At 40.4% G+C, this 26,279-nt stretch overlaps 1 protein-coding gene across 1 annotated transcript in view; it reads left to right on the top strand.

Annotated features, from left to right (window-relative positions):
- LOC111577598 (voltage-dependent calcium channel gamma-2 subunit-like) overlaps window positions 1–26,279 on the top strand; it is a 70,692-nt gene that overhangs the window by 37,275 nt on the left and 7,138 nt on the right. Inside the window, exon 2 of the mRNA XM_023283943.3 lies at window positions 13,033–13,116. Coding sequence (XP_023139711.1) covers window positions 13,033–13,116 — 84 coding nt within the window. The remainder of the gene's footprint in view (window positions 1–13,032; window positions 13,117–26,279) is intronic.

The raw sequence follows: 26,279 nt of genomic DNA, 5'->3' as shown, positions 1-26,279 counted from the left end.
AAAATGACTCTTCAAAGATTTTTAGTATGACTCAAGACTTTATTTTAGGTTTTGAGCAATCTTCTGAGTCAGACTATCTCAGTACCACAAGTTACTTTTTTGAGCCAAAAGAAACAGCCAAACAACACTGTATGTGTGTGATTACATTTTCAGTAAGATGTTGTATCGGATGATACTGATGACATTATGCCAGTAAAACTATTTAGCATCAGTCAGTGTTTCGCTACAATATTTAAAGTCATCACACTTTGCTCTCCACAACAATGACGGTAGGAAACACACACCACACACACACATATATATATGGAAATCTGTTCCAATATTTAAAAGTCAGAGGTATCCCATCTCTGAAACTTTGGTAAATATCTTTCTTGGCAGTTTTGTATGAATCAGGATATTTGCAGCATTTTGTTCAAAATCACACCAGTTACATTCTGTGCAAATTATCACTTCTAACATTTTTAGGAAATCATTAACTGTCATCAAATCATGCTTCATTTGTGCAAACCACTACCTTTGTAACATTTTTGAACAATTCATGAACTCTGTCCCATGTTTGTACAAATTATCAGTTATGTAAGAAAAAAAATCAACTCTTTCACATTTTGAAATGAATCCTATCACATTAGTACTAATCACCAGCATTTTTCACCAGCATTGCAACATTTTTAACAGATCATAACAACAAATCATTACATGTTTTCAGCTAATTATTTTTCACACTTTTGTGTAATGGCACGGTGTTTTGAATGACAACATATGTTACCTCTTTCTTTGTCTGTAAATGTGTGTTAGTGGGAAGCCTGGCATTGCAGAGCTTATCATGTCTTACCTTTACCTTGCAGCTCACAGTTCAGATGGTTCAGTTTCCCAGTGATGTCCGTTAAAAATGCAAGAAAAGAATCCACTCAGTGTCCTCAAGCAGCAAGGTGTCTTCCACTTTGGATTGCAGGAACTCTCTGATTTCGGTCAACAGTGACAAAAAACGCTGCAAAACTGGTCCCTGCTGATCCATGGGGTTTCTGTGTGTAGTAACAGGTCACCATGTTCAGTTGACAGCTCCTCCAGCAGCACCTTCAATGTCCTGGTTGTTTAGCTTTGGAGCCATTTATGATCTTCACGACACGAGTCATCACATGATCAAATCCGGCCACTTTTGTACATACATATGTCCTGCTGGTGAATGCTGCAGTGGTAATGTAGGAATGTTGGGAAGTCTGGATCACCTCTGCATCGTACAATGAAGCTTGCATGGCGACCCGTCATGGAGGAGCCCCAGTCGTCACAGAAACAAGCTTTTCTAATGGTACATTTTTCTCCACGAAGAAACTTTTCACCGCGTAGCAGATGTCAAAGCTGCCTTTAAGTCCCGGGTTTTCCTGTCCGTAGTGCGCATCCAGTCTATGTGCGCTAGCAGGTGGCTAGTTAGCATGGAAGCTTTGTAGCGGCTAAAGTAAAGTCTCTCCACATTGTGCCGCTTTGCCGACGCAATAGTCGCCCCGCAAATAAGATACATACCTTTATCTTTCACTGTCGTGAAAAAGAACTCTTCCTCCCAGTCATCGTGAAAATAGTGTTTTCTCTTTCACTTTTCTGTCATGTTTTGGGGGTAAAAACCACGTCTAACTTCCCAAAGTGTCTGCACCCGGAAGCTTCAGCAGAGTGACGTGGCGGTTTGACATGCGCAGTGAACTCTGACTCGGACAAGGTCGAAGTTCATTTACACCGAAGACATTTTTTTTTTAAAAATTATAATAAATATTGTAATTTAAAATCCGCATTAATGTAAGTATTTTTGATTTAAAAAGAACAGCAACTATAATTTTTTATAAGGAATTTTATGGTGACTAGTGTTATTTTTAGGATGTGTTAGGGGCAACTCACTGGTCTCTGCGGGCAACTCACTGGTCTCTGCGGGCAACCAGGTGCCTGCGGGCACCATGTTGGCTACCCCTGGTTTAAACACTGAATGACGATTCTGTACTGTAACAAACCGTGATCTGTCCCTTCATTAGTTTATGTCGGATAGATCTAACCTCTCACAGGACCACCTCCCCTCTGTGTGGTACAAATGCCTGAAAAACAATAGAAACAGCAACATCATTTCCAGCAGACACAATTGTATTTTTTATTAATTCATTTTTTATTAATTCATTTCTTTGTAGATGATTACCGCAATAGTCCTATTGATAGTTATGGGTATTCAGGGAGCTTAAATTCACCACAACAATGTCATATGACTCACAGAGTTTGTAAATGCAGAAACAAACCAAAAATGACACCGCTAATACAGTATGTGAGAAAGATATTGCCATATTGATGTTTTTCTGCATGGTCCATCCTTCCATGCATCCTGCAATGTATTTTTGTTTTTAGCCTTTGAAACTTTGGGTCCCTCTGTCAGAGATACACAAGTTTCTGTTGAAGCCACATGGAAATACCAAAGTTTTTGACAGAAATACATATAAAGTGACTCTCATGTCACTTACAATAATTCTAGTGGATGTAACTGTTGTAGCATCTTGACTGCAATATGTCACTCATCACATTTTTTTTTTTTATCCCAGAGCTGCCCAGTCCATTTCCCTCCTGCACACACAACAGACTCAATATGTGCAACAAAGAACTGAATCTTGCACTGGACTGCACTGTACCACTCATCCTACTGCTCATGTGCACTAATTCTGTTTACATATTTATATTTTTGAGGATTTTTTATTTTATTTTATTTTATTTTATTTTATTTGTATATAATGTCTTCTATTTTTTTTATCTATAGCTGGGAGTCATCAATCAAAATTTTGCTGTGTGGAAACACAGTGACAATAAAGATTCTTAATTAGCACTGGTAGCTTTCTGTAACAAGCTATAAATGAAACATGTGGCTTCTTTATATAATGTGGGACAGACATGACATTTTCAGTGAAATTTTTATCTTTTTTAAAATTATTATTATTATTTTACAATAATAATTGTATCCTAATCTGACATCCTGAGGCTTCGCTGCCCAGCATCCTGTAATAGAGAGGACTTTTGGAGGATGCAATGTAGAGCTGCAGAATGAGGGCAGGTAGCTGTTCCACATATAGCAGCCTGGTATAATTTTATACAGGACCAAACATCTGTTGCCTCATTTATCAATGAGCTTTTCAGGGATGCTATCAGCTCTGTGAGTCTCTTACTTTTCTGTCACCCTTTTGTCTCTCATATATCTCATGTCTGTCTCTTTCCCTGCCCTCTCTCCATCTTTTTATTGCCTTGTTTTCCTCCTTTTCTCTCTGTCTTTTCCTCTCCGCAAAGGAATTCATCAGGGCGAGAGGGAGAGGAAAACACTGCAGAAAGTTTTACTAAATAAAACTAGGATAGAGCAGTGGAGGGACTGAAGAGAGCGCTGAGGGATTTCTCAAAAGGGGGACAGTGTGGTTGTTTGCAGGTGGTTGCTGTTGCTCCCCATTAAAACATGAGTTGTTTATTAACTGTGACTGTTTAATGGCCTGACACTTTTGCGGTTCCATCTGCAAATTTACACCAGCAATTGGTGTGTGTGCACGCACAGATGAGGGTTTATGGTCTGTAATCAGTAGCAGACTTCTTTCATGCATACAATTGGGCTTTTCCACCCCTATCTCCTTATATATCTTTTCCTAATTTAGTCATTTTCTGTTCTTGATACACATTATTTTTATTAGTTTTTTTTACAATTGAGTTTCTACACAATCTAAATACATCTATTCTGCTGTAAACTCTACTTTTATGACAGGACTAAGTAATAAAGAGGCCACTGAGTGCATTTATTTAAGCACTGAGTTAAACTAGCATTTACAACTGAAGCGTTTTTAAATAAAATCACTATATTTAAATTTAATTGCCCACCACTAGAATTTCTTGCTGAGATGCATTCAGTCTCTGTGGCGCTTTTGGTTGGAGTTTAACATTGGTATATGTATTTGCATCACCTTCACACCTTTTGCTGAGAAAACCGAGAGCTTGGAAGCGCAAAATGGAGAAAGCTATCATCTTAGTGGTGTCGCTCCATCCAGTTTCACATTAACCAGCTCTGCAGGAGTGGAAACAGCTCCACGAAAGAGATGCTGTTGGTTTGAAATGAGTAGTGAGAGGGGGTGTATTGTTAAAAACACATTCCCTTGAATTAAAAGTACTCACTTACTGCCTGATTAGCAATACGAGTGCAGAAACATCATCAGTGAATTTGGTATTGTGACCGTGAACACAGATCTTAATCGTGGCTCTGTTTTCACCGCTTATATCTTTTCACAGCCAAACTGCTATGCCTGTTTTGGGGGAAAGTGAGGTGGGTTAATGTGTTCTGAGAATCTGCAGCCCTTGTTCAAGGCGAGCATGCACTCACCAACTTGTAACACTCCTGTTCTGAGAGCGCTAAATGCTGGTGACACAGTGCAAGTCCTACTTTTAACAGCTGAGCTACAGCTGCTCTACAGCTCTGTCTCAAAAAAACCCTTTGCTGTTTTTTCACCTCTCGGAAATTGTGCGAATACGTCTCATAACAAATCAGATTTTGTATGTAGAATTAAAGGTGATGTTCATGCCGAGATGAAGCAGGAAAAACTAATGAGAGTAGATGTCGGCAACTGTTGTACCAACTGTTTTAATGCTGGATACGCAGATAAGGAATGCATGGTGGAAACGTAGCAGCCACATTATCAGTGATGCAGGCATGCTGCTCTGTTAAATTACTCACTGAGGCTACATTAGCTTGTAAGATTTCATTTTTATCTTAGTTGTTTAACTTTAACCATGCTGTTAGCGGAATCTATTGATATTTCTGAAATAAATATTTAAATTTGGTATTATCCAGGGTTTTTCATAATCATTATGATCTTTCTTACAGTCGTGTTGGCTCAAGGGAATGGTTTGACATTTTCTTAAATACACTTACTAGGTTTCTTACAAGAATGAAAAAAAAAGACTGTTTGCACGGTTGATTTGAAAATTAACAGCCAGTTACTTTAACATAGCAAATCCAAGTAACAGAATCCACCTACATGCACGTCACTAAACACTTGTAATAACACTTGTTTAGCTAGTTTAATTACTAGAGATGACAAGTTTTAAAGGGTTTTACTGTGATTTATGTATCAGACTTCATCAGATGCAATGGCTTCTGCTGCACTAGTTGCTTATTGAGCCTTTCCAGAGTGATGCAGCGTCACAACCAAAACCTGCACAACATTTAAGCATCTCCTGTGACTCATATTCTTACCAGATCTGTACACTGTCAGCTTTGGATGAAAGCGTGAACATTGGTTTTGGACGCGTCAGACCACCTGCCTCTGGCGCTTCCACTGATCGGCGGCGCTTTACTGTAGCTCAATCGCTTTAACACTGAGGGAAATAGCAGTGATGAACTCATTTGGACGGCGAGAGTGAACACCTGGTTATGGGATGGTCTCTGACCACCTGGCCATTTTGGTGCCCTCCACCAAACTACCATGTTCTGCCAAATGACAATTAACCAGCCATTTGCCACCTTCTGTTTTGTGCCCCATGACAACACTGCTGCTGTATTCTCCATGCTCAAAAAATAAAGAATAAAAAATCTAACTCAGAGGCTTTTTCCCAGCAGTAGACTCCAGCAGTTCTCTTTCTTCTGTCACAAATACACATCAAACTAATTTATGTGTTGTGTGTGAATACATGTGCCCGGCTGCTGATAGGAAAAGTAATTGCTTACTCTAAATTAGTTAGAGCAAATAGGGTGAGAATCTAATTCCACATTTATTACAATTATCTTTAATAGGTCTCTCTATTGTCGAACGTGTTCTGAAATTGTGTGGAAATGAATTGGGCCGTCCGGGTTCAAAGATTAAAATGAAATACAGCTCACAGTGAAGTCGTTTAATGAAGTGAATGCTTTTTCTGTCGCCTCTATTCTCTGCCTCATGGAGTGGAACCCGTCTTCTCCATCAAACTTTTATTCCTCAAATGCGTGGAGTTCATTTTGGATATTATATTTACTGAATCGATTTTGTTTAATGGACTTATTCACAAACTTTTTAGAGTATCACCAAATCAATAGACCCGAATGTACAAGACAAGCTAAATGCTGAAATAAACAAAATTACAAAAGAAAAAATAAATACTTTATGTCACATAGATAAGGCTAAACTTGGCCTTATACTTTGACTCGAAGAGGGCAAAAAAGGATGATTTTTTTTCTCCTCTGATCTGAGGTTTCCACATTTGTACTGTGTAAAACAGTCATGAATGAAGCTCTGATTAACTTTTCTTTTCTTTTCTTGGGGTCATGACTTGAACTCTGAAATGTAGAATAAGGATACGGAATTTACACACAAGAGTTACGGTATCTTTGCAGATTAACTTGGTTGAAATGCTTAGATGTACTACTTGCACAGCTGTGCAGAAAAAAATAAGTTTCTTGTTGCTGTGTTTTGTAATTTTATCCTTTTAACTAGTTCTGATTGGCTTGTCTGGGTAAAAATGAGCTGTCCTACTGCCACAAAATGAGTTCCAGAAGAATGAATGCTAAAATAGACTTCTTTCATATCCGTATGTATATATTTACTATTTGAATCACCTGCGATGGTGGGAAAATAATACAAGTGTGTTTCTGAATTCTTTTGGGTGCCAGTGATATGTCATACGTGTGTGGGATACTTTACAGGTGGGTAGCTGTGATGAAAATGAAGACAACATGTTGATAGACATTAGTGTGATCCCACTGCAGCATGGTTTCTTGTTAGCCACGTTAGTGACGTGACTCTATGGATGGCAACGTCAGTCTGCCAGTCTAAAACCGTTGTTTGGACTGAAAAATCATTACAGCTGACTGACTGGAGTTGGATGAAACAGTCAGGTGTGTGCATCAGCTGCACTGTGAGATCCTGCAAACCCTTTGTTACATTAACATTCTTCACGGTGTTGGTTTCTACAGATATTTATGTGTATCAGCTGAGGCATAATTCCAGCATTTAACCAAAGGTGTGCCATAGGAGTACAGTGCAAACAAACCTTCACCTCAACTTAACTTTAAGAAATAATAATTAAGAAGTGAAAATCCTTGAAACAATATAATAATAATAATAGAAGAATCATAATCATAATCCTACTTTATGTATAAAGTAATCTTATATTTCTCCTTTCTGATTTCTCTAAAAAGCTATGAAATATTTTAATTTGAACACATTGTTTGCATATTTGTGAGTGCATTTATACAGTGCAAGACAACTTGACCTATAAAATAATGGAAGCAATTTTCCAACATAAAAAGCAGTTCAGAGTGATCAGTGTTAAAAAATGTATGCAGACAAAAATGAGGGTGCTTTAAACATGTTTGTTGTTCTTCTTTTGTCCTGATCTATCTACATCAGAGACCTTACTTTATTAAGTTACTCCTGATTCTGATATTTCAGTCTTCATTTATATATATATATATATATATATAGGATACATGAAACTTTGACTAAAATGTATTACTTTGAACTAATACTTGAAATATGAGTATTTTTTTCACACAAAATACTTACTGCTAAATGTATGACAAAGAAAGTTAAGGTTTTGAGGGAGGAGTATTTTTGTTTAACATTTATTTATTATATTTATTGATGGAGGTCTGACAGCATTATTCAAGCATATTTAAAAATACAGTCTCTGCTAAAAAATAACACAAAACTGTTTGGCAGAAGCGTGTGCTGATGGAGGACTTAATTACCCAGAAGTTAAAATTGACTGAGAAAACTGGTTTCCAATGTGCTTTAAAAGCATGGTGCTTCTCCTCCAACTAGTGGCTTCCTGCAATATTTTATAGAATCCTATGTCTTCATATTGGACAATGTGTCCAAAACACAGGTTCAGTTTTTAACCAGCTAAGTAAATTCAGAGTCGTGCTCTAATTTTACAGTTCTTCTGTATTCATCGCTGACACTGGAGGGTTGGTGTTGCAGAGTTGGAGCAGGAGAGGAGCATGTTCAGTACAGCTGAGGAGCCCGCAGAACACAAAGCAATGTTTACAAAAGCATGAGAGGAGGGTGCCAGGTGCTCCTGGATGAATTTACATTAAAAGATCGAAAAGAACGAAACACGTTTTCCGCGCATCGCACTTGTAATCCACCGAACTGAGCTGATAGCCAGCTTTGCCGTGCAACACGTCTCCTTTGAGGTCTCTGATGTTCAGCCACCTTTGCAGCTGAGGGATTACTTTAATGGCACTTTAGCATACAGATAGACTGAGCCATAATTAGCATAAGGAATAAAGACACTATGCCAAGTATTTGCATAACACTCAGAGCTGGTTCAGAGGAGGGCATTTCTACTTCACTTCTCTCATTCTGAAACACACTGTATCTCACTGAGTGGGTTAGGATGTTAATACTTCATAAAAGCATGTCTCCTGGTGTTTCATCACACTACATTAACTTATCCTTAAGAGCTATGAGGTCAGTCAATAAGCAGGCTTCTGATTGGCTTGTGACGGCAGCAGGGGTTGCCAGGGTCTCATCTTATTGATATAAATCATCGGCTGGGGGACACAATGGCCCCTCTTGCTGCGAGTGTAAGTGGGTGACGGAGCCATCCTGACCCCCGAGGTGCAGGTTGGTCTCAGAATAATAGTATCTGTTCCATGTTTAAGCAGAATGTATAATTTAACAGGGGCAATTTGGAAGAGCGACACTTCATTATGATGACTTGTTGAGAGGAAGCAGGAGGAGGAGGAAGAGGAGGAGGAGGAGGACAGTGGAGTTTCTTAGACGGGGATTTCACAGCAGCCAACAAAGGCGCTGTTTTGTTCTAAGCAAAAGATCAGTTGATGTCAGTGCGGCTGAAAAAACTGCTATTTTAGCGACTGAAATCTCATAGATGTACAACAGTGCTGACAACAGTTGAGTATTTCTACAGCATGCATGTAAAGAGCTTAAATGAATGTTAAGCAGATTTATTTGCTTGCACAGGTTGTCTTGCTAACCTACAATCTCACTTTATAAGGTATACTCATGCAGTCCGGTTCTGTCACTGAGAGATTTTACGTTCTGCTATAAAAATCTACATTTATAATGAATATTAAAGGTGTTTTTTTTTTTTTGATAATGTCATGGAGTTGTAAATTATATCTTAGCACTGTTCCTGTGTTGTGCTGTGACCTGCACGTTATTCAGAGGTGCAGGTGTATCTAATAAAGTGGCCACTGGGCGTATATATCATGTGTTTTACCCATAAATCAGGCAAATGAAATACACCGCACAGCTTTCTTCTCTGTCGAGACAATAAAGCACGTTCTTCATCTGAATTGCAAGAGGCATAAAGGAAGAAAGGGAGAGTGAGAGGAGTAGAGGAATAGAGGAGGGCTGAGCCGCCAGCTCACTTCAAATGGGAAACTGGTCTTTGGGGTGCAGGCGCATGTATGTATGTGAGAGATAGATAGGAGAGAGAGTGTAAGAGAGGGAGGCTTGTGTGTGAGAGCGATAGGAGAGAGAAGGAAGGGAAAATGCAATTCCAGATTACATGTGCTTGTGGTGCAGCGTGGGTGGGCATGTGTTGGAGCAAGGCAGGGAGAGAGAGCAGCGATGGTGGAAAGAGAATGGATATGATGGAGTTTCTGCATAACCAAGAGTGTGTGTGTGTGTGTGTGTGTGTGTGTGTGTGTGTGTGTGTGTGTGTGTGTGTGTGTGTGTGTGTGTGTGTGTGTGTGTGTGTGATTTGATGTGTTTGACATATCGCAGGAAACTCACATTAAGACACCAGTGCTCCAAACAGTAAATTAAAACCGAAACGCAAACAGAAAGGAGTATTTTTTATTAAAGTTGAGGGAGTGATGGTACCCATGGAGCAGTGTCTTCGCTGTATCTTCGACTTTGTACATCACCTAGCAACCACAGCAGACACCATTTTGAACATTTTATGATACCATATGTACGTGTACATTAGATATGGGGGGAAATAATGGAGATCACATACACAGATTCACACAGGAATGCAAAGAAAAGCATTAATAGACCTGAAGACATCTTCCAATATAGTGTTGTCTTGAAATTCTGCAGTGACTGAGTGAATATAGTTGAATTTTTTTAAAAAATTTTACATGTAGCATACAAGCAAGAATAGGCATCTATGACATCTTTTTATGCTAAAAAAATGTTGCAAACACAAAATTCAACAAAAAAGTAAAGGAAAACATGAAAGTTAATGAAAGTCTGGATGATTATAAATGCTACATTTTGTGGCCAGTATCTCTGTTTTCATTCCTCGTCACTGACCCAGTTTCAGTTTCACAGAGGAGATTTAAAATTCTTTTTGTTTCGACTGTCAAAAGCACACAGATCCAAAACACACCTGCTCTAATTAGCTGTAATGTCTAAACTCAAACCGCTCCAACAGCTGTGCAGTGTCCCTGCTATAAAAAGCCACACAGGTGACAATGATCAGAACTACCTGTCAGAAGTGTGAGTGTCCTACAGATAAGACTCTCTTACCTAAAAAAAATACAATCAAAGAAGGAAAACTTTAGTCCCAGTTGACATTATTTAGCAGACATTCAATCAGGTGCCATCACCATCAAGCATTAAAAGCCAGAATGTTCTAATGTTCATGGGTGACACCATCAAAACACAAAGCTAATATGATCTACAAGGAAAATGATGTAACTTAGTACCGATAAACCATCTTGTAATTAAAACTATAATTCTGCCTTCTGGAAATGACTTTTATATAACACAATTCTGTATCCCCTGATTGGATTAGATTTGGACTAACCAGGAGGTTGTTGGAGTGGATGGTGGACGTATGAAGCTCTTGACTCTCAGACCAAAGTGACGTCTAATCAAAAAAACTTTTTACCTCTTTTCCTCTGTCCTCTATTATGTCACAGAATGTTTTCTCAAGGACTAAATCCGTCTCTCTGCTGCCTCTCCCGCCTCTTCCACACCAGTTTCTCTTGCTCATCATTCAACATCCACCTGTTTTGAGTCTCTGTAACCTTAAAGTGCCCTCTTTAGTTTCTCCTCCTCCTCAGCTTTTTGTCACTCCCTCTCTCCACTCTCTGTCTTTCATATCTAATTTCTCATCCCAGCCCTCTTGTCTTATCACCTCCATCTTCCTTTTGTCCTTATTGGTCAAATCTTGTTGCTAAGGTTAGGGAAAGGTTGTGTTTATTGTTGCTGTGGACTTTTTCTGAGCCAGACCAGAGTTGTTTAGTTACTTAAGTGCTGACGGGTCCAATTATGAGCCATAAAAACGCTGAATAATGCTGCAAACACTACAATAATATGGATAATGTAATGCAAGATTGGATATTCTGTGCAAAAAGAAAAATAAATAATACATACAGCCTGAACACAATTGCAACTTGTTAGATGCTGTAAATGAATATTTCTTCATATCTTGATAGACAACTCAATCCACTCACAGTTGTGTATTTTTTTTTTTCAAAACATAGTTGCTGTTGCAATTTGGTTGTATTTAAATGTAATTTCTTGAAAACATGCAAAACCTGCTTCATCCAGTGCATAGTAAATCACATCACCTAAGAGACCTCTACTCATCAACACCTTCAACACTTTGTTACTACGACTCTAACCCTCTTGAGTGCACGCAGCATGGTTCAAGTGTATTTAACTTTGTAGTACCACTTGCATTTGCACAACAAACAATTACAGTAAGCAAGAGAGACAAAGGGGCATTCGAACGTGAGGCTACTTCTCCCAAAAGCCCACACTACTGTCTCTCATCACGGTCCTTTTAGGAGCCGAACACGATCTCAACACGCAGCTCTACACACACGGTTCACACCGAAATTATGAAATGATGAAAGTATTTTACAGGATGCTGAAAGGTTTCTGTGCCGGTTCCTGGTGAAATATCTTCTTTAATGTTTCTATCAAAGTCTACTTGATGAAAAACACTTTGTTCGTCTGAGTGTTTCCTGACGTGTATTAAAGATATGTAAATATGAAAAAGGCTGTTGTTAGAGTCCTGTCTTTTTTTTCCTCACTTTTACATGTTGGGCTTTGGTATGAAGCTATTCTTTTCTCTGTAGTCATGACGAAAATACAGAATCTCAAAGTTTTAGCAGTCAGTCCTCTGATCGCGATGAGAGACAGGCAGAGCGAAGCGCTTGACAACAGGCCTGATGCTACAGTATGTGAATGTGTGTGTGCCTGAAAGTGTGAGACATACTGCACAAGTGTGTGTGTGTGTGTGTGCGTGTGTGTGTGTGTGTGTGCGTGTGTGTGTGTGTGTGTGTGTGTGTGTGTGTGTGTGTGTGTGTGCGTAACCGATGCCCATTTGAAAGCCGGGCACTAGTCTTTCGTCCTTCAATCGCCAATTAACAAGGGGCCATTTAATTGCAGTGGTTTGGGAGGGCATACAATTACCACTGGAGCTGAACCAAGCGAAACACACACACACACACACACACACACACACACACACACACACACACACACACACACACACACACACACACACACACACACACACGCACGCACACACAATCTCTCTTAATGAGCGGCACTATCAGCTCCCCTTTCTTCCTCTTTATCATTTGCATTTTGCTCCCTCTCTCCTCCTGCCTCCTCCTCACCCTCCCACCTGCATCTTTGATGCATTTAGATTAAACTCCTCCTATATTCTTCTTCTTCTCTCGTTGGTCACTTTCTGTCCCGTGTTGTGTTTCCTTCAAAGCTTTTGCCTAAATCCTCTTCCTCTCCTTATCATCTTTGTCTCAAATGCTGCATCTAACCTACTTCTCCTCTTCTCCATGTTTTTTGGTCTTAGTTCCTCTCTCCCTATTCCTTCCCAATTCCCAATTTCTTCAATCTCGTCTCTGATTCTACTTCATTTTGTCCTTCCGTATCGCCTGTCTTTTTCCTCATAATTTCAATTTTTACTGCAGTCAAGTGATAGATTGACATTTAACTGGAGACAAATACACACATGCCTATAAAATATTGGGTTTTATTATTTTTGTTACAAATGGTTAATTTTCTCCTGTTTATTCTAATGTCATAACTGTGTCTTTCTTTTTTCTTTCTCATGCAGGTTCTTTTAAAGGCATGTGTAAGCAGATAGATCACTTTCCTGAGGATGCCGACTATGAGGCAGATGCTTCAGAGTACTTTCTACGTGAGTCTGTCCCTTCATACATCCATATTTCTCTGCACATTTTCACCCATTTATGGATTTTAAATTTCATAGTTACCTTGCATTTATCCTTGAAGTTCCGTTTTCAAACACCATATCTAAAATGTTTAGCATATAGGGCAACATAACTTGTTTTTGTAATAGTAACAGAGTAATTTAAGACAATTTTATTACTGAAATCCAAAGTCCCAGTATGTGAACAGCATCCCCACATCATTAAACTGATATGCTTTGTGGTGTGAAGATAAGCATCTGCAGAGAATTCTTAGGTTTCCAAAGACACCACATCTTGAGAAATGTGTGGAAAACAAGTGTGACATAAAATGACTGAAATGTTAACACTTCAAGCCATAGAAAAGATAGAACTAGGCAAAATCAGACTTTACCAATAAAGATAAAAGGAAGATGGACGGAAAAGCAAAAGGGCTTGGGTGAAGACAAGGAGTGGCTTAAACTGAAGTGGAGGATAAACTAGAGAGTGGAGTGTAAAGTTAGAGCAGAGGCTCAAAGGAGGAGGAGGAGGGGTAAGAGGTGGAAGTTGAAGGATGAGAAGGAGGTCACTGATGTGGAAGAGAAGAAGGAGGGAATGGCAGCAGAAAGAGTGATGAAGTCTTTCAGAAGACACATTCTGGGAGGTGAAAGAGGACAGGAGGAAGGGTATCAGAGGGAAGCAAAGGACTCGGAGAAGGGAAGGTTGTGGAGGTGAAGGACAAGGAGTAGGGTACCAGTGCAGTGCTGTCGCTCTCCCAGCGGCTTGCCAATTAGGACACTTTCTTCTATAAATACTCCAGGCTCTGCTAAGTGGGTCACACCTCTCCCTCTTCTCCTTCCTTCCATCCATCCCTCACCTCCTCCCTCTTGCTTTCCATCCATCTGTATGTCCATCTCCAGTGAGGCCTTCACGCCTGTCTGACAGCTGGTGGATGGAGGCCGTGGGGTGGAGCGAGAGAGGGAACGGAAGTTGTTGTCAGGTCCACTCAAGTGTTGTTTAGAGAGTTTGTTAAAGTTTTAATCTAGTTGGTTATTTGGTTAGAAGGCAGATACACTAGATATACAGATGCTGGCTTTCTTTGTGACTCCTCAATATAACATTTTTAAGAATGTTTTTACAGCCATTTGGGTGGAGATGGATTCCAAAAATTACAATCCAAACCATTCAGCCAGAATCCCAAACAGAGATAAGACACTGACGAATTGCTCTGGATCTTTAGCAATCCTGCTTTTAAGTGGAAGATAAAAGCTAGTATTCATTCGGAATTTATGATGTGGGAATAAATTTTTTTTCTGTAGTATACCTAGTTCATATTAGGCTGAAAGATGTCTGTGTAGTTTCTCATTCATCCAGGTCATGGTTATCCAAAGTTGCTTAAATCAATCCAACTGGACTTTAAGAAGGTTATTTGGCTGAAACCACCTTCAAAATAGCCACCTTGTGCAGGAATGCACTGCTCCAAGCGTTCCTGCCACGCTTGGAATGTTCCCTGAAAGTCCTGTTCTGTAAGAGCGCCAAACACCATCTGCGATGCAGGCTGGATCTCCTCCAGCATGTCTAAATGATGACCCTTCAAATTGAATTACATTTCACAGAAAAGGGAGAAATTACCAGGAGTCAAATCTAGCAATTAGACTTGGTGAGGAGGGATTATTTTGTTGGTGCAGCCAAAATCTTGTGAGAGGACATGTCATTGCACCAAAGTTCAGATCACTTGTCTGCATGTCCTCAATCAGACAACTTGTCATTGACAGTCTGACGCTGGGGAAAGAATCCACGATGCACAATGCCGCGTATGTCAGAGAAAAAGACAAGCAGGTTCCTGGTGAACCCTGACCTGATGTGCTTTCACTGTAGCTCTTCCAATGCAAAGACTAAAGTTTGGTTTTTGGGTCACAGCCATTGACGCAACTCTTGTCACCAGTGATGATCCTGGTCACGAAGGTTGGCACATCATGGGCCTGTAGACAGAGGTTGTTGCAGACGGAAGACAATCATGAAATCACAAATGCACACCTGGAAGACAAAATTCAAGTCCAGATGTTGATCACATTATGTTTTGCAGACTCACAAGTGTTACTGCTCACACCTACTGCACATGCATGATCATGGCGCACTTTGTTTACACACACCTCGCATAGTAATCTGCACACTGGGATGACTAAGCCTGGATTTCTTCCTTTCCATTATCTGTATTTGTACTTCAGGCTACACGTGGTCGACAACTTTCAGTTCCACCAGGATTGTAATGTCAGTCTCTGTTTGAATGTGTTACCATGAATAAGCCCAAACCAGATCAGTAAGCCAATGAGATTCCTTAATTTTCTAAAATGGCTCAGCTGGACATGGAAACTTTTGAGAAACAGTGCAGTTATTTTACAGCAATGGATTGCATGTGGTGTCTCAAAAAAAAAAGTTTGTCTAGCAGGACTTATTGACATGTAGAAAACAGATTCTCCTGGTTTGTACGTGCACAAAGTTATATTTGGTTGTTTTTTTAAATTAGGTATTCATTCATTAAGGTCAGATTTAAGTGGGTTTGATGGATAGCTATGAACAGCATGTGTTTGATGTGTATAGGCAACATTGCAGTGTCAGGTCCATAATTGTATGTGACTGTGACCATCTTACACTCCTTCTGTTCTTGCTCTGTTTGCTTTCTGAGCACTTTTGTAGGCTGCAGGATTTAATTATTATAAATGCCCTAACGCACTGACTCTTTTACTCTTTGCTTTTGGTTTTCTGTAATCTTCAGTGATAGGGTGATCAAAGCCCATTCTACTGTTGCACTCACTGCAAGTCACTCTGAGTAACAGTGTCAGTTAAATTACTGCAATAACAATGTAAAGAGTGGATGATGACACATTTTGACAGATGGATATGATGCAACATTTGTTTATCAAGGCGGGATTTTTTTTTTTTTTCTCTTTTACTGTGCTTCACATTGTCATGCACATTCCCATCAGGAAGCTTCTCTGTGCAGCAACAGTTGCTCAGTTGGACTGGGCGGATGCCTTGTTGTACAGCAGCTAAGAAACGAGACATCACTCCTCTTCAAACACCTTATGTTTCCTCTACTATTCCCAGACCACCTCTGCCACCTTGAATTTCAATCATGCTGTTTTTAAAGTGAGAAGCAGGGGATAAAAAAAAAAATGATTCTTGGGGGGACTCAATGAGATCCTAGTCTTTGTTGACTACTGAGTTCCTGATATCCTCTCTACAATGATGGATGTACATCCTCAAACAGCAGTTATTGCAGGGAAATCCATCCTGAATCATGCAGCACAGGAAGCCTAATCAGTGATGCAGGTGTTCTGCCTCTGAGTCCTCATACCTAATCTAAAAAATAGGTCATTTATCAGTGCTTCCCAGTTCTTTCTTCACAGTCTGTAGAAATAGGGTGAGTGTGTGCAAGATACTTACAGTATGTGTAGACAGGATGAAGTCACACCCACTTTCATGATTACCTTAGTACAATACCCCTGACCTAAGAGTGATAGTCAAATGTTTACAAGCGCACTGCAAAGAAATCCGTCTTCATTCATCCTCTGCTTTCTCTTATTAACAGCACTGATGAGTGCTGTGTGTTGATGTTAGGAAGGAGAAGGCAAACAGCATCTGTTGTCTTTAACTAAGATGAACTATGTGGGATAAAATGAGCAGCAACGGACAACAGCTGCTGAGACATTACTGACCATGTGTCCACAAAACAGTGTCATGCAGGAGGTGTTTCTAGTCGGTGGAATTTCTCTGGATTTGCCTTTTTAATTGCTTCAGAACTGAATTGAGTGTTTTCAAATTTGGCGGAAAAATCCACACGTTCAGCTCATTTCTAGAGGAGACAGTCAGAAATGTCACAATTCTTCAACACTGCTAACATTTAGACCACTTGTAAGAACTGAAAGAGCAGTAGACCAATATTAAATCAAGGATGGAAGTCATCATTCATTTTGGACTCTTTACACACTCTGTCTCTCTACCATTCTCTCTCTCTTTCCCCAAGGGCCTTTTCGATCTCTCTCCCTCAGTCTGTTGCTCTCTGAGCTGTCTCACCCCGCCTCCCCCACCAACCCTCGTCTCTCTGGGTGAATTCATACATGGTTATGTAAGAGAGAGCAGCCAGCCTTCGTTCTGCAGCAGTTGTACTATCAGCTACAGCCACAGAGAGAGAGCACAGAGCCACCACCCCAATCCTTCACCACAGCGTAATATAGAGGACAGAGCTATGACTTACCTTGTTAGTGTACACATCTAAAACCAGAGCGCAGCACTATCAATGCAGAAATCTCACAATCTCTCTTTTTGAGTTGAATGCAGACTACTTTGTGTTTCAGGTCAGATTTTCCCTTGGTCTCCTCTGAATCAGGTCTCTCATTTTTAAAAATAACTTATTCAATTCAAGTCAATTTTATTTCTATAGCACAGATTCACAACATATGTCATCTCGCAGCACTTAGCACAGTAAGGTACAGACCTTATGAAACAGAGAACCGAAAACCCAACAATCCAAAGTTGCCTTTGGAGTGGAAAAAAACCCTAGAATAGGGAGGGGATAAAAAAACAGAACCAGGCTCGGGGAAGGCGGCCAGCTGCCTCGACCGGTTGGGTGATGTGAGGATGCATGAGGGACTTTAATTTGGCTCCATTTTGGACTGGATGCAGCATTCTTGAAACCATGAAGACAGTCACTGTATCAGTGTCTTCTACTGCGTCCAGTGGAGTACAACTGGAGCTGCACCTGAAGTCACAAGCTCTCCTGAAAGCAAAGAATACACAGCAACGTAACTTTCACATCACCCTGCTGAGGCTCTGTGATGTCTGACATAAAATAGTTTCATGTATAGCCTGCTGTCCATCATGTCTTTTGCACTGTGTGCTATTTATTACAAATGAACTCCTGCTATCTTTGAAACCACAGCTTATATTAGATTTATCATAGATTCTGGTGTCAGTGTGTCATCAGAATGTATTTACATGTACATTCACTGTTCACACAAACAGAGGAAAATAAGATTGTGACGAATAATATTTACTTATTTCCAGAAGTGGTATAAGATTTTACAAATGAATAGGTGTGGAGTTTACAATGCATGAATGTGTGTTGAATGGCAGGCTTACATCTGAGTAACAACGGAAGTTTGTGTATTGCTGGTTTAATTTTAATGTTGTCACGTATATTATTCACAAATTTTGGGTTACTATAACTGCTGTGTGCTTGCAGAGTTGGAAACTGCGAGGAGGGAAAGGGTGTGAAGTATATAACACACAGTGTGTGAGTATGTGCAAGTGTGTGAGCAAGTGTGTGAAGTGTCTATGTGTGTTGTGTCATGCATGGAGCTGATGAATGGGATTAGATATGGCCAACAGCTCAGCACTGGCCCTAACTGGCTTGAGCAGGGTGCAGTTACACACACACGCACGCACGCACGCACGCACGCACGCACGCACGCACGCACACATGCACGCACGCACGCACACACACACACACGCACGCACGCACGTACGCACGCGCACGCACACATACACACATACACACATACACACACACACATTGTTGTACTTGTATTTTTTTGGGAACCCTCAGTGAAAAAATATCCTCGTCCTTTACATCAAACATCAACTAATCCCAAGCCTCCATTCTATCACCAGGACACATTTACTAACAAGCAAAGCATGCAGAGAGCGCAGTACTCCGCCAAGGCTGCTCAGTCATTAGATGATTTTAAGTCCCGATAAGTCCACAGCCGTGGATTTCTAATAGGATCACAATCATTTGATCGTCAGCAGGCAGGTGACGTAGTGTTCATTTGTAGTCGTGGTTACAGTGACACTGTTCCGCTATCTCACAATGATACATAAATCTTTAACAAATCCGTGGATCCAGACTATCAGCTGCATCACTGCCAAACTCTAGTCAGTTGGTCCTTGTCTCATTTCTGACCTTCCCTGAAATATTCATCCAAATCTGTTATCTCGTTTTTGAGTAATGTTCCTAGCAGACAGACAGACAGACAGACAGACAGACAGACAGACAGACAGACAGATGAAAGTACACCGATCGTCACATAATTCCGCCGCGTTCCTTGGTGGAGTAATAATCATTATGTGAAATAGCGCCTTTCAGATCAATACATTATTGGTCAATTACTTCTGCTGCTTTCATGTTGTAGCTGAATGAAGTCAATGAGCTGAATTTAAAGTGGGGATTGATCATGTTTTATAAATTGATCAGATGTTTTGTAGGTAAAATAACACAAAGTGAGAAAATGGGTGAGGATAAGTGTCAAAAAGACAAAACAAAAATATACACCTATGAAATGCAGTGCAGTAGAAAATATATAAAAATAAGGCAGTTAAACTAAAGCTGAGTACATGTAGTGTTACTTTACACCTGTGACCTTTAACACCAGTTTTTTTTATCAAAGCATATATGAAGACCAGCCAAAATATCCTGACAACACAAACAAGTCCTCACTAGTAAGGTCTTAAGCTCGGTCCTTACAAAGACAGAAATACACACACACACAGAGTCCGATTTGTTCTGAACACTCCGACGTGGAAGCATTCTGTGCGCAATCTTCCTGTTGCTATAATTAGAACGTTGAATGCTCGTACATAATGCTAATACTTGGGATCGGGATGCTAGGAGACACGTGACGTCACCCACTGATGACGTCATCTGACTCGCTGACGTCACTGCAGTTATTTTGGGGCAGCCGAGTTGTGACATGGAGGCATATCACGATGCACATGAGTAATACGGCGTGATAATGACTGGCACGCTGCTCAAGCTCCCCCATGTGTGTGTGTGCATGTGTACTATATTCACAAGAAAAACACAGGCACGCACACACACACGCAACCACGTGTAGACACACATCTGCCGGGTGCCGTGCGTGCGTGTCCTGATTTCCTTCTTCCTCCATTTAAATGAGATGAGTTTGTTGTCTAAAAAATGATTGTAGTGGTGGAGATGTTTGTCAGACTGGCATGGACACACACACACACACACACACACACACACACACTCACACACACACACCACACACACTCAGATAGTTATTCCCCTGTAGCTGTTTTGCTGAGTTCCCACTACCACATGTTCTTTGCTGCTGGGCTCTCCCACGTGGGCAGAGTGTGTGTGTTAGAAGTTAGATGAGTGTGTGTGTGTGTGTGTGTGCCTGTGTGGGAGACAGAGAGTGAGCAGATTGTTCCTGCTCAGGTAGTGTAGAGTGTGTATGGGAAACACCCCACTTTGGAGAGTGAGCCAGTGAGTAGGTGGGAGGCTGATCGATGAGTGTGTTCACTTTGTAGCTTGTTGAGTTAGCGTGCATGTGTGTGTGTGTGTGTGTGTGTGTGAGAAGGTAATGGGGGGTTGCTGCACTGTAGGTTGTGTGTGCATATTGTGCGTGCGTGCGTGTGTGTGTGTGTGTGTGTGTGTGTGTGTGTGTGTGTGTGTGTGAACCCAGGGAGCTCCCATGGTGGTGTCCACCCCCGCCTCTATAATTCAGCCACAATTACAAGGTTCTCCTCTGCTGCAGCTAATGAAACCATAAGTCAGCCAGAGACACACATACAAACACACACCACTGCAGCAGAACCAACCAAGCAAAGGGAGAAATGAAGGGAAGATGAAAGTATAAAGCAGAGAAAGACAATGAAAAGAGGTGTGAAAGTGGGGAAAGGGGGTAGGTTTGTGAGTGTGTGTGTTGTGTGTGTGTGCCTCCCCTGTGTATCTCACATTGTTCTCACAATGTACCGATGTAGGGATGACAGGATGTCTCACATAGAGTTGGTGTACATTGTTAATTTGCATAAACATGCCAGAGAAAACTCAGACGGAAGAACAGGAGCTTCTTCCACCTTCTGGCAGACTATGATTTGTGAGATGAAACATCACACAGTGGATAATTAGTTAGAATGATCATTAAGTGTAGACGTATATTGTAGGAACATCATCAGCAACAGTGTCATCATGGAGATTCTCCACTGCCTCCTCTGAACAATTGTTTCTGTATGTACAGTAATAACATAAAGCCTTCACAGCTCCCCTCTAATTTAAAACAGCAATAATCTCGCAACAGGGAAATATAGAAACAATATTACAAACCGCTTTCATGCTTATAATTAGCAGACCGGTGACGTGTCCAGGGTGCAACCGAACTCGTAATTATGAGCTGAGATAGGCTTTATGCTCCTGCAGTTCTGTGTTGGATAAGTGGGTGTAGATAGTGGACAGACTGATGGATGCAGGTAATCAGCTGTGGATTCTGTTGCTAGTAACACTCGCAAACTGGTTGCACATTTTACAACTATCTCTGGTTCGTAGTGATGTGAATAATAACTGCACTGACATGGAATGCAGTTATAACAAATTGCTCCATTTTACTTTTTGCATTTTTTTGTTTGCTAATTCAAAGCACCTTTGCACTGTTTACAATGAATATATTTAAATGTACATAATTTTGATAGTTTATAACTTTGTCCATCAAGCATGGTCTTGTTGTTTTATCTTCATTTCCACTCATTAAAGAAAACAACTCCGACTTTCTGTGCAAATAAAATATTTATATAAAATTTAACTATAAGGTTTTTTGTAAACACATTAAAGTTATGTGCACGTTTAGTGATTTTAAGCAAAATGTGCAGTTTATTTATATTTGAGGCCTGAAAAATATGTCAAATGCATTTCTTTTCTATACTTTTATATAGAAAAGAAATGCATATATATATATATATATATATATATATATATATATATATTATATATATATATTATGTATATATATGTGTATATATATATATATATATATATATATATATATATATATATATATATATATATATATATAAAATTGTAAAATGTGTGGAACAGTGTAAAACCAATGATAGAAATGTGTGCATATTTGTTTGCATGCACATACCCAAGAAGAAACAAACACAGATGCATTCTCTGTTCCGTAGCGCTACAAGAGACCAAAAACTCTCCAGAGTACGTTTAAGTCTCTCAAAGCACTCAAGTGTTTTGGAACAGAACTGAAGATTTATTTTTCAGAATCAAGAAATTGACTAACAGTAGTAATAATTAGTAGATTTATTTTTGCCATAAAAAAATCCCATCTTGCACAGCAGATGCAGTAGATGTTTGTGAAAAGTTCGGCTTGTAAGAAGGTGCTACATGGTATGTATGGTACAGTGTGATGCAGCAGGGTGGCCTCAAGTTTACAGAGATGATCAATCTATGAGCAGCAGTTTTAATCCTCATAGCAGCCTCAAGCATACGTGACAAAGAAAGTGAGAACATACTGTAGATGTCTCCTGTCACTGAAACTCATTCACTCTCAACTCCACTCCCCCTGTCTCTCTGTCTGTGTGCCCTGATGTGCTTGGTGGCAGGGGGCGCCTGGAGGCCAGCACATTTAAACATTCTTTCTTTTCAACTCCCTGCCTTCTGCTTAAAGCACAAGTGCACAGAGAGAGAGAGCTAGAGAGAGCTGGAGAGAGAGAGAGATGGAGAGAGAGAGCTGGAGAGAGAGAGAGCTGGAGAGAGCTGGAGAGAGAGCTGGAGAGAGAGAGAGATGGAGAGAGCTGGAGAGAGAGCTGGAGAGAGAGAGATGGAGAGAGCTGGAGAGAGAGCTGGAGAGAGAGAGATGGAGAGAGCTGGAGAGAGAGCTGGAGAGAGAGCTGGAGAGAGAGAGAGATGGAGAGAGCTGGAGAGAGAGCTGGAGAGAGAGAGAGATGGAGAGAGAGAGCTGGAGAGAGAGCTGGAGAGAGAGAGAGCTGGAGAGAGCTGGAGAGAGAGAGATGGAGAGAGAGAGCTGGAGAGAGAGAGATGGAGAGAGAGAGCTGGAGAGAGCTGGAGAGAGAGCTGGAGAGAGAGAGAGATGGAGAGAGCTGGAGAGAGAGCTGGAGAGAGAGAGATGGAGAGAGAGAGCTGGAGAGAGCTGGAGAGAGAGAGATGGAGAGAGAGAGCTGGAGAGAGAGAGAGAGAGAGAGAGAGAGAGCTGGAGAGAGAGAGAGAGAGAGAGAGAGAGGAGAGAGAGAGAGCTGGAGAGAGAGAGAGAGAGAGAGAGAGAGAGAGAGAGAGAGAGAGAGAGAGAGAGCTGGAGAGAGAGAGAGAGAGAGAGAGAGAGAGAGAGAGAGAGAGAGAGAGAGAGAGAGAGAGAGTGCTCGAGGCAAACCAGCTTCACAGAGAAGTGGAGGCCTGCAGTCTTTGCCCTTCTCTTGTCTCATCTTCTTTTTCCTCTTTTTCTTTTGCATTCTCTTCTTCATTCCTGTTCATTTCTGTATTTATCCCCCTATTCTCCTTGTGTTTTGTCAATTTCAGCTTTCCACCAAAGTGGCCTTTTATGTTTCATTTTGTATTTGTGCATCTCTTTGTTGAAGTGTCATATCCTTGGTGCAGCCACTCATTTTTCCACTAGCTTCTGTAGCTCAGCATATTCCCTCACTGAGTTTGGTTTCCTTTCCACATTTACCGTCAGAGTAGATTGCTGTTTTGCCATATTCAGACAAAAGGTTATGTGAAGCAATATAATTTGATTTAATTTGCATAATGTAGTATAAAAAAAAACAGCTTGTTTAAACAGTTTTGTAGTAAAACTGCATGCATGTTTCTGTCACTGTAATGTGGGTTCTTCTATATCCTTGATACCCACTGACGCTCTTTCTTTCTACTGTTGTTATGGCTGTGAATTAGCATGATAAAATTTCCAAGGCCCTTGAGAAGGGATTCTCAAACAAGTCAACCAGAAAGATTAAAAAGGCAAAGCCAGATCTGGAACTTTCACCCATCTCATGCATCTGATGTTACAGTGCAGCTATCTAGCTCCAGCTGTTACAATCTGACTGAAAAAAACAGGCAAAATCAGTCACTGGGTAAAAATGAGAAGCATGTGTCTGTCTTACTTTTCTCGGATATCAAGAAAGCATTATTTCAAAAATGGCTGCGAACACTACAAACTGCTGTATGTGTCGTATGTTAAAACGCAAAGCTTGACAGGCGTAACAGCAGGAACTAAGGTGGACAGGGCTTAGCAAACAGTCAATAAAATTTTGATTACAAATACAACCTTGCTGCTATATATTATGTGCTGTCCGGGGTAGTTTGTGCTCTGTGTATGTCTCCCAGTATAACAGAGAATATTTGGCAGCAGTGTGTTCACCTCCAGTGAGTGATAAATCAAGTGTAGTACAGCTGTGTAGATGCATGTGTGTGTTTGTGTGTGAGACAGAAAGCATTTCTTGCTTACTCTTTCAAAAAACATGCATGTGTGTGTGTTTAGAGTACGCTCCTGGTATGAGGGGCTCTCCACCTTGAGGACAATTTGCTCTGACAGCACATGTCAATAAAGAAGAAGAGATGGGGTTAAAAGAGATTTGATGGAGGAGGGGGAAGAGAGGGCGAATCTTGGTGCAGTGCCAACTCTGAGGTCATCTTAAAGGCGACATATTGTGCTTTTCCTTTTTTTTATTGTCATAGTATGATGTTACAATGTCAGGTGTTCATAATAAATTAGACTTACATAATACGGTAAATGTAAGTGAAAGCACTTCCTGTAAGAAACTTCAAGGTTTTTTCATCTCTTTTTGATGAACTGTCTTTATATATTGACATGCATCGTAATTTTATCTGCACTTTCTCACAAAACAGTCTACTTGAGTAGTATTATAGGCTTTAATTGTACTCCGGCATATAAATAACCAATGGTGCAGTGATATACTATATAGTCATTTGGTGACTAGCGACTTATAACCAACCCAGGCTCCACAAATACGGTCCATTTACAGCTAAACTGCACTATTTAAGAAGTCTGCATAAGAAGGGGAGGATGGAGGCCTAACTCAGTAATTGGAGTAGCATCTGGGTGAGGATCCATAGTCTTAGACTCAAGTTTCATTTTCACCTACTGTCTACTTTTGGTTTTTACTTGCTTTCTGGGTAGGTTTAGGCACCAAAACTATGTGGTTGTATTTTGGAAAATATCACGCACTGGTTGACACTAGGAAAAATGTTGTGGTTTGGGTTGAAATGCAACCCTTCCACAAAACATTTGAAGCCTTTCCTCCATTTTCTGGGTTACCAGGGTGAAAAGTCTCATTTTATATGTGATAAGTTGGCTGGAAAGTAGCGACAGTAAAGCCATAAAATAAGTAGCAAAGATAAGTTGATTCTAAACGTATTTGTGATATGTCACAAAATAATCCAACCAGTTTTTGCATTATTGAAAATGCAGTTAAGTTGTACAGAAACATAATTTGCTGCTAACTGGTTTGTTCCTGACATCAGATGTTTTCCAGTTCATTAAGCATTTTCCCACACATCCACATAGCAACAACAAAACTATGAACATTTCGAGAATCTTAGTATAATATTAACAAATCCATGGTGAGGGTGTTCCTCTGTCATGTTTGTTGATGCTCTCTGCTTTGGTATTCCAGATTGGATTTGAGCTCAAACACATGGATTGATTTAAAAAGTTGCCATTTTCAATCAAGAAAGAGAATTTGTATTAGGTCCACAGTTTGCTCTCAGAACTTAGATGCTGGCCAGAGGATGAGGCGGTGCTTATGAGTACTGGGTGCTGCTTCTCAGGAGGCTTCCAGCAGCTGGCCAATCAGAAAGGAGTGTGCTTTTAGGCAGGGGGAGCTTTAAGGAGCCCAGAGCTAATATTGGCCTTTTCCAGGCAGAGACTCATAAGAAGAGCTGCATAACAGGTCGTATGAGAGATATACAACTGATTTTTAAAACTGTGAATCATGCAAAGCTACTCTAGTGGAGTCCCAGAATAAAAATATAGAGCTGGAAATGAGCATAACAGGTTCCTTTTAATATTTGATCTATGTCAGTGAATGAAACCACCACAGTGCAGCCATGCTAGAGAGATGGAGAGAGATACAGGGTGGAGAAAGCAAAGAAAGACAGGAAGACAAACAATACCAAAACACAAGACATGTTCTTTGATTCAACAGCTATGAAGTTTCTTACTACTAATCTGAAGTTCATTAGGTAGGAGGACATTATAGTCTGGATGCATCACTGCAACTGGAGTTCAACAGGGCATGCTTGTTACAAACAGAGGGGTTGCAATATCTAAACATCTAAACCATTTCACCACAAGAGGAGTGTGGAAACATGTACAATAAATAC

This window comes from Amphiprion ocellaris, chromosome 4 (genome assembly GCF_022539595.1).
Source record: "Amphiprion ocellaris isolate individual 3 ecotype Okinawa chromosome 4, ASM2253959v1, whole genome shotgun sequence".
NCBI classification, from domain to species: Eukaryota; Metazoa; Chordata; class Actinopteri; family Pomacentridae; genus Amphiprion; species Amphiprion ocellaris.
The sequence above is the reverse complement of the archived record's forward strand: the minus strand, read 5'-3'. Positions and strand labels throughout refer to the sequence as shown.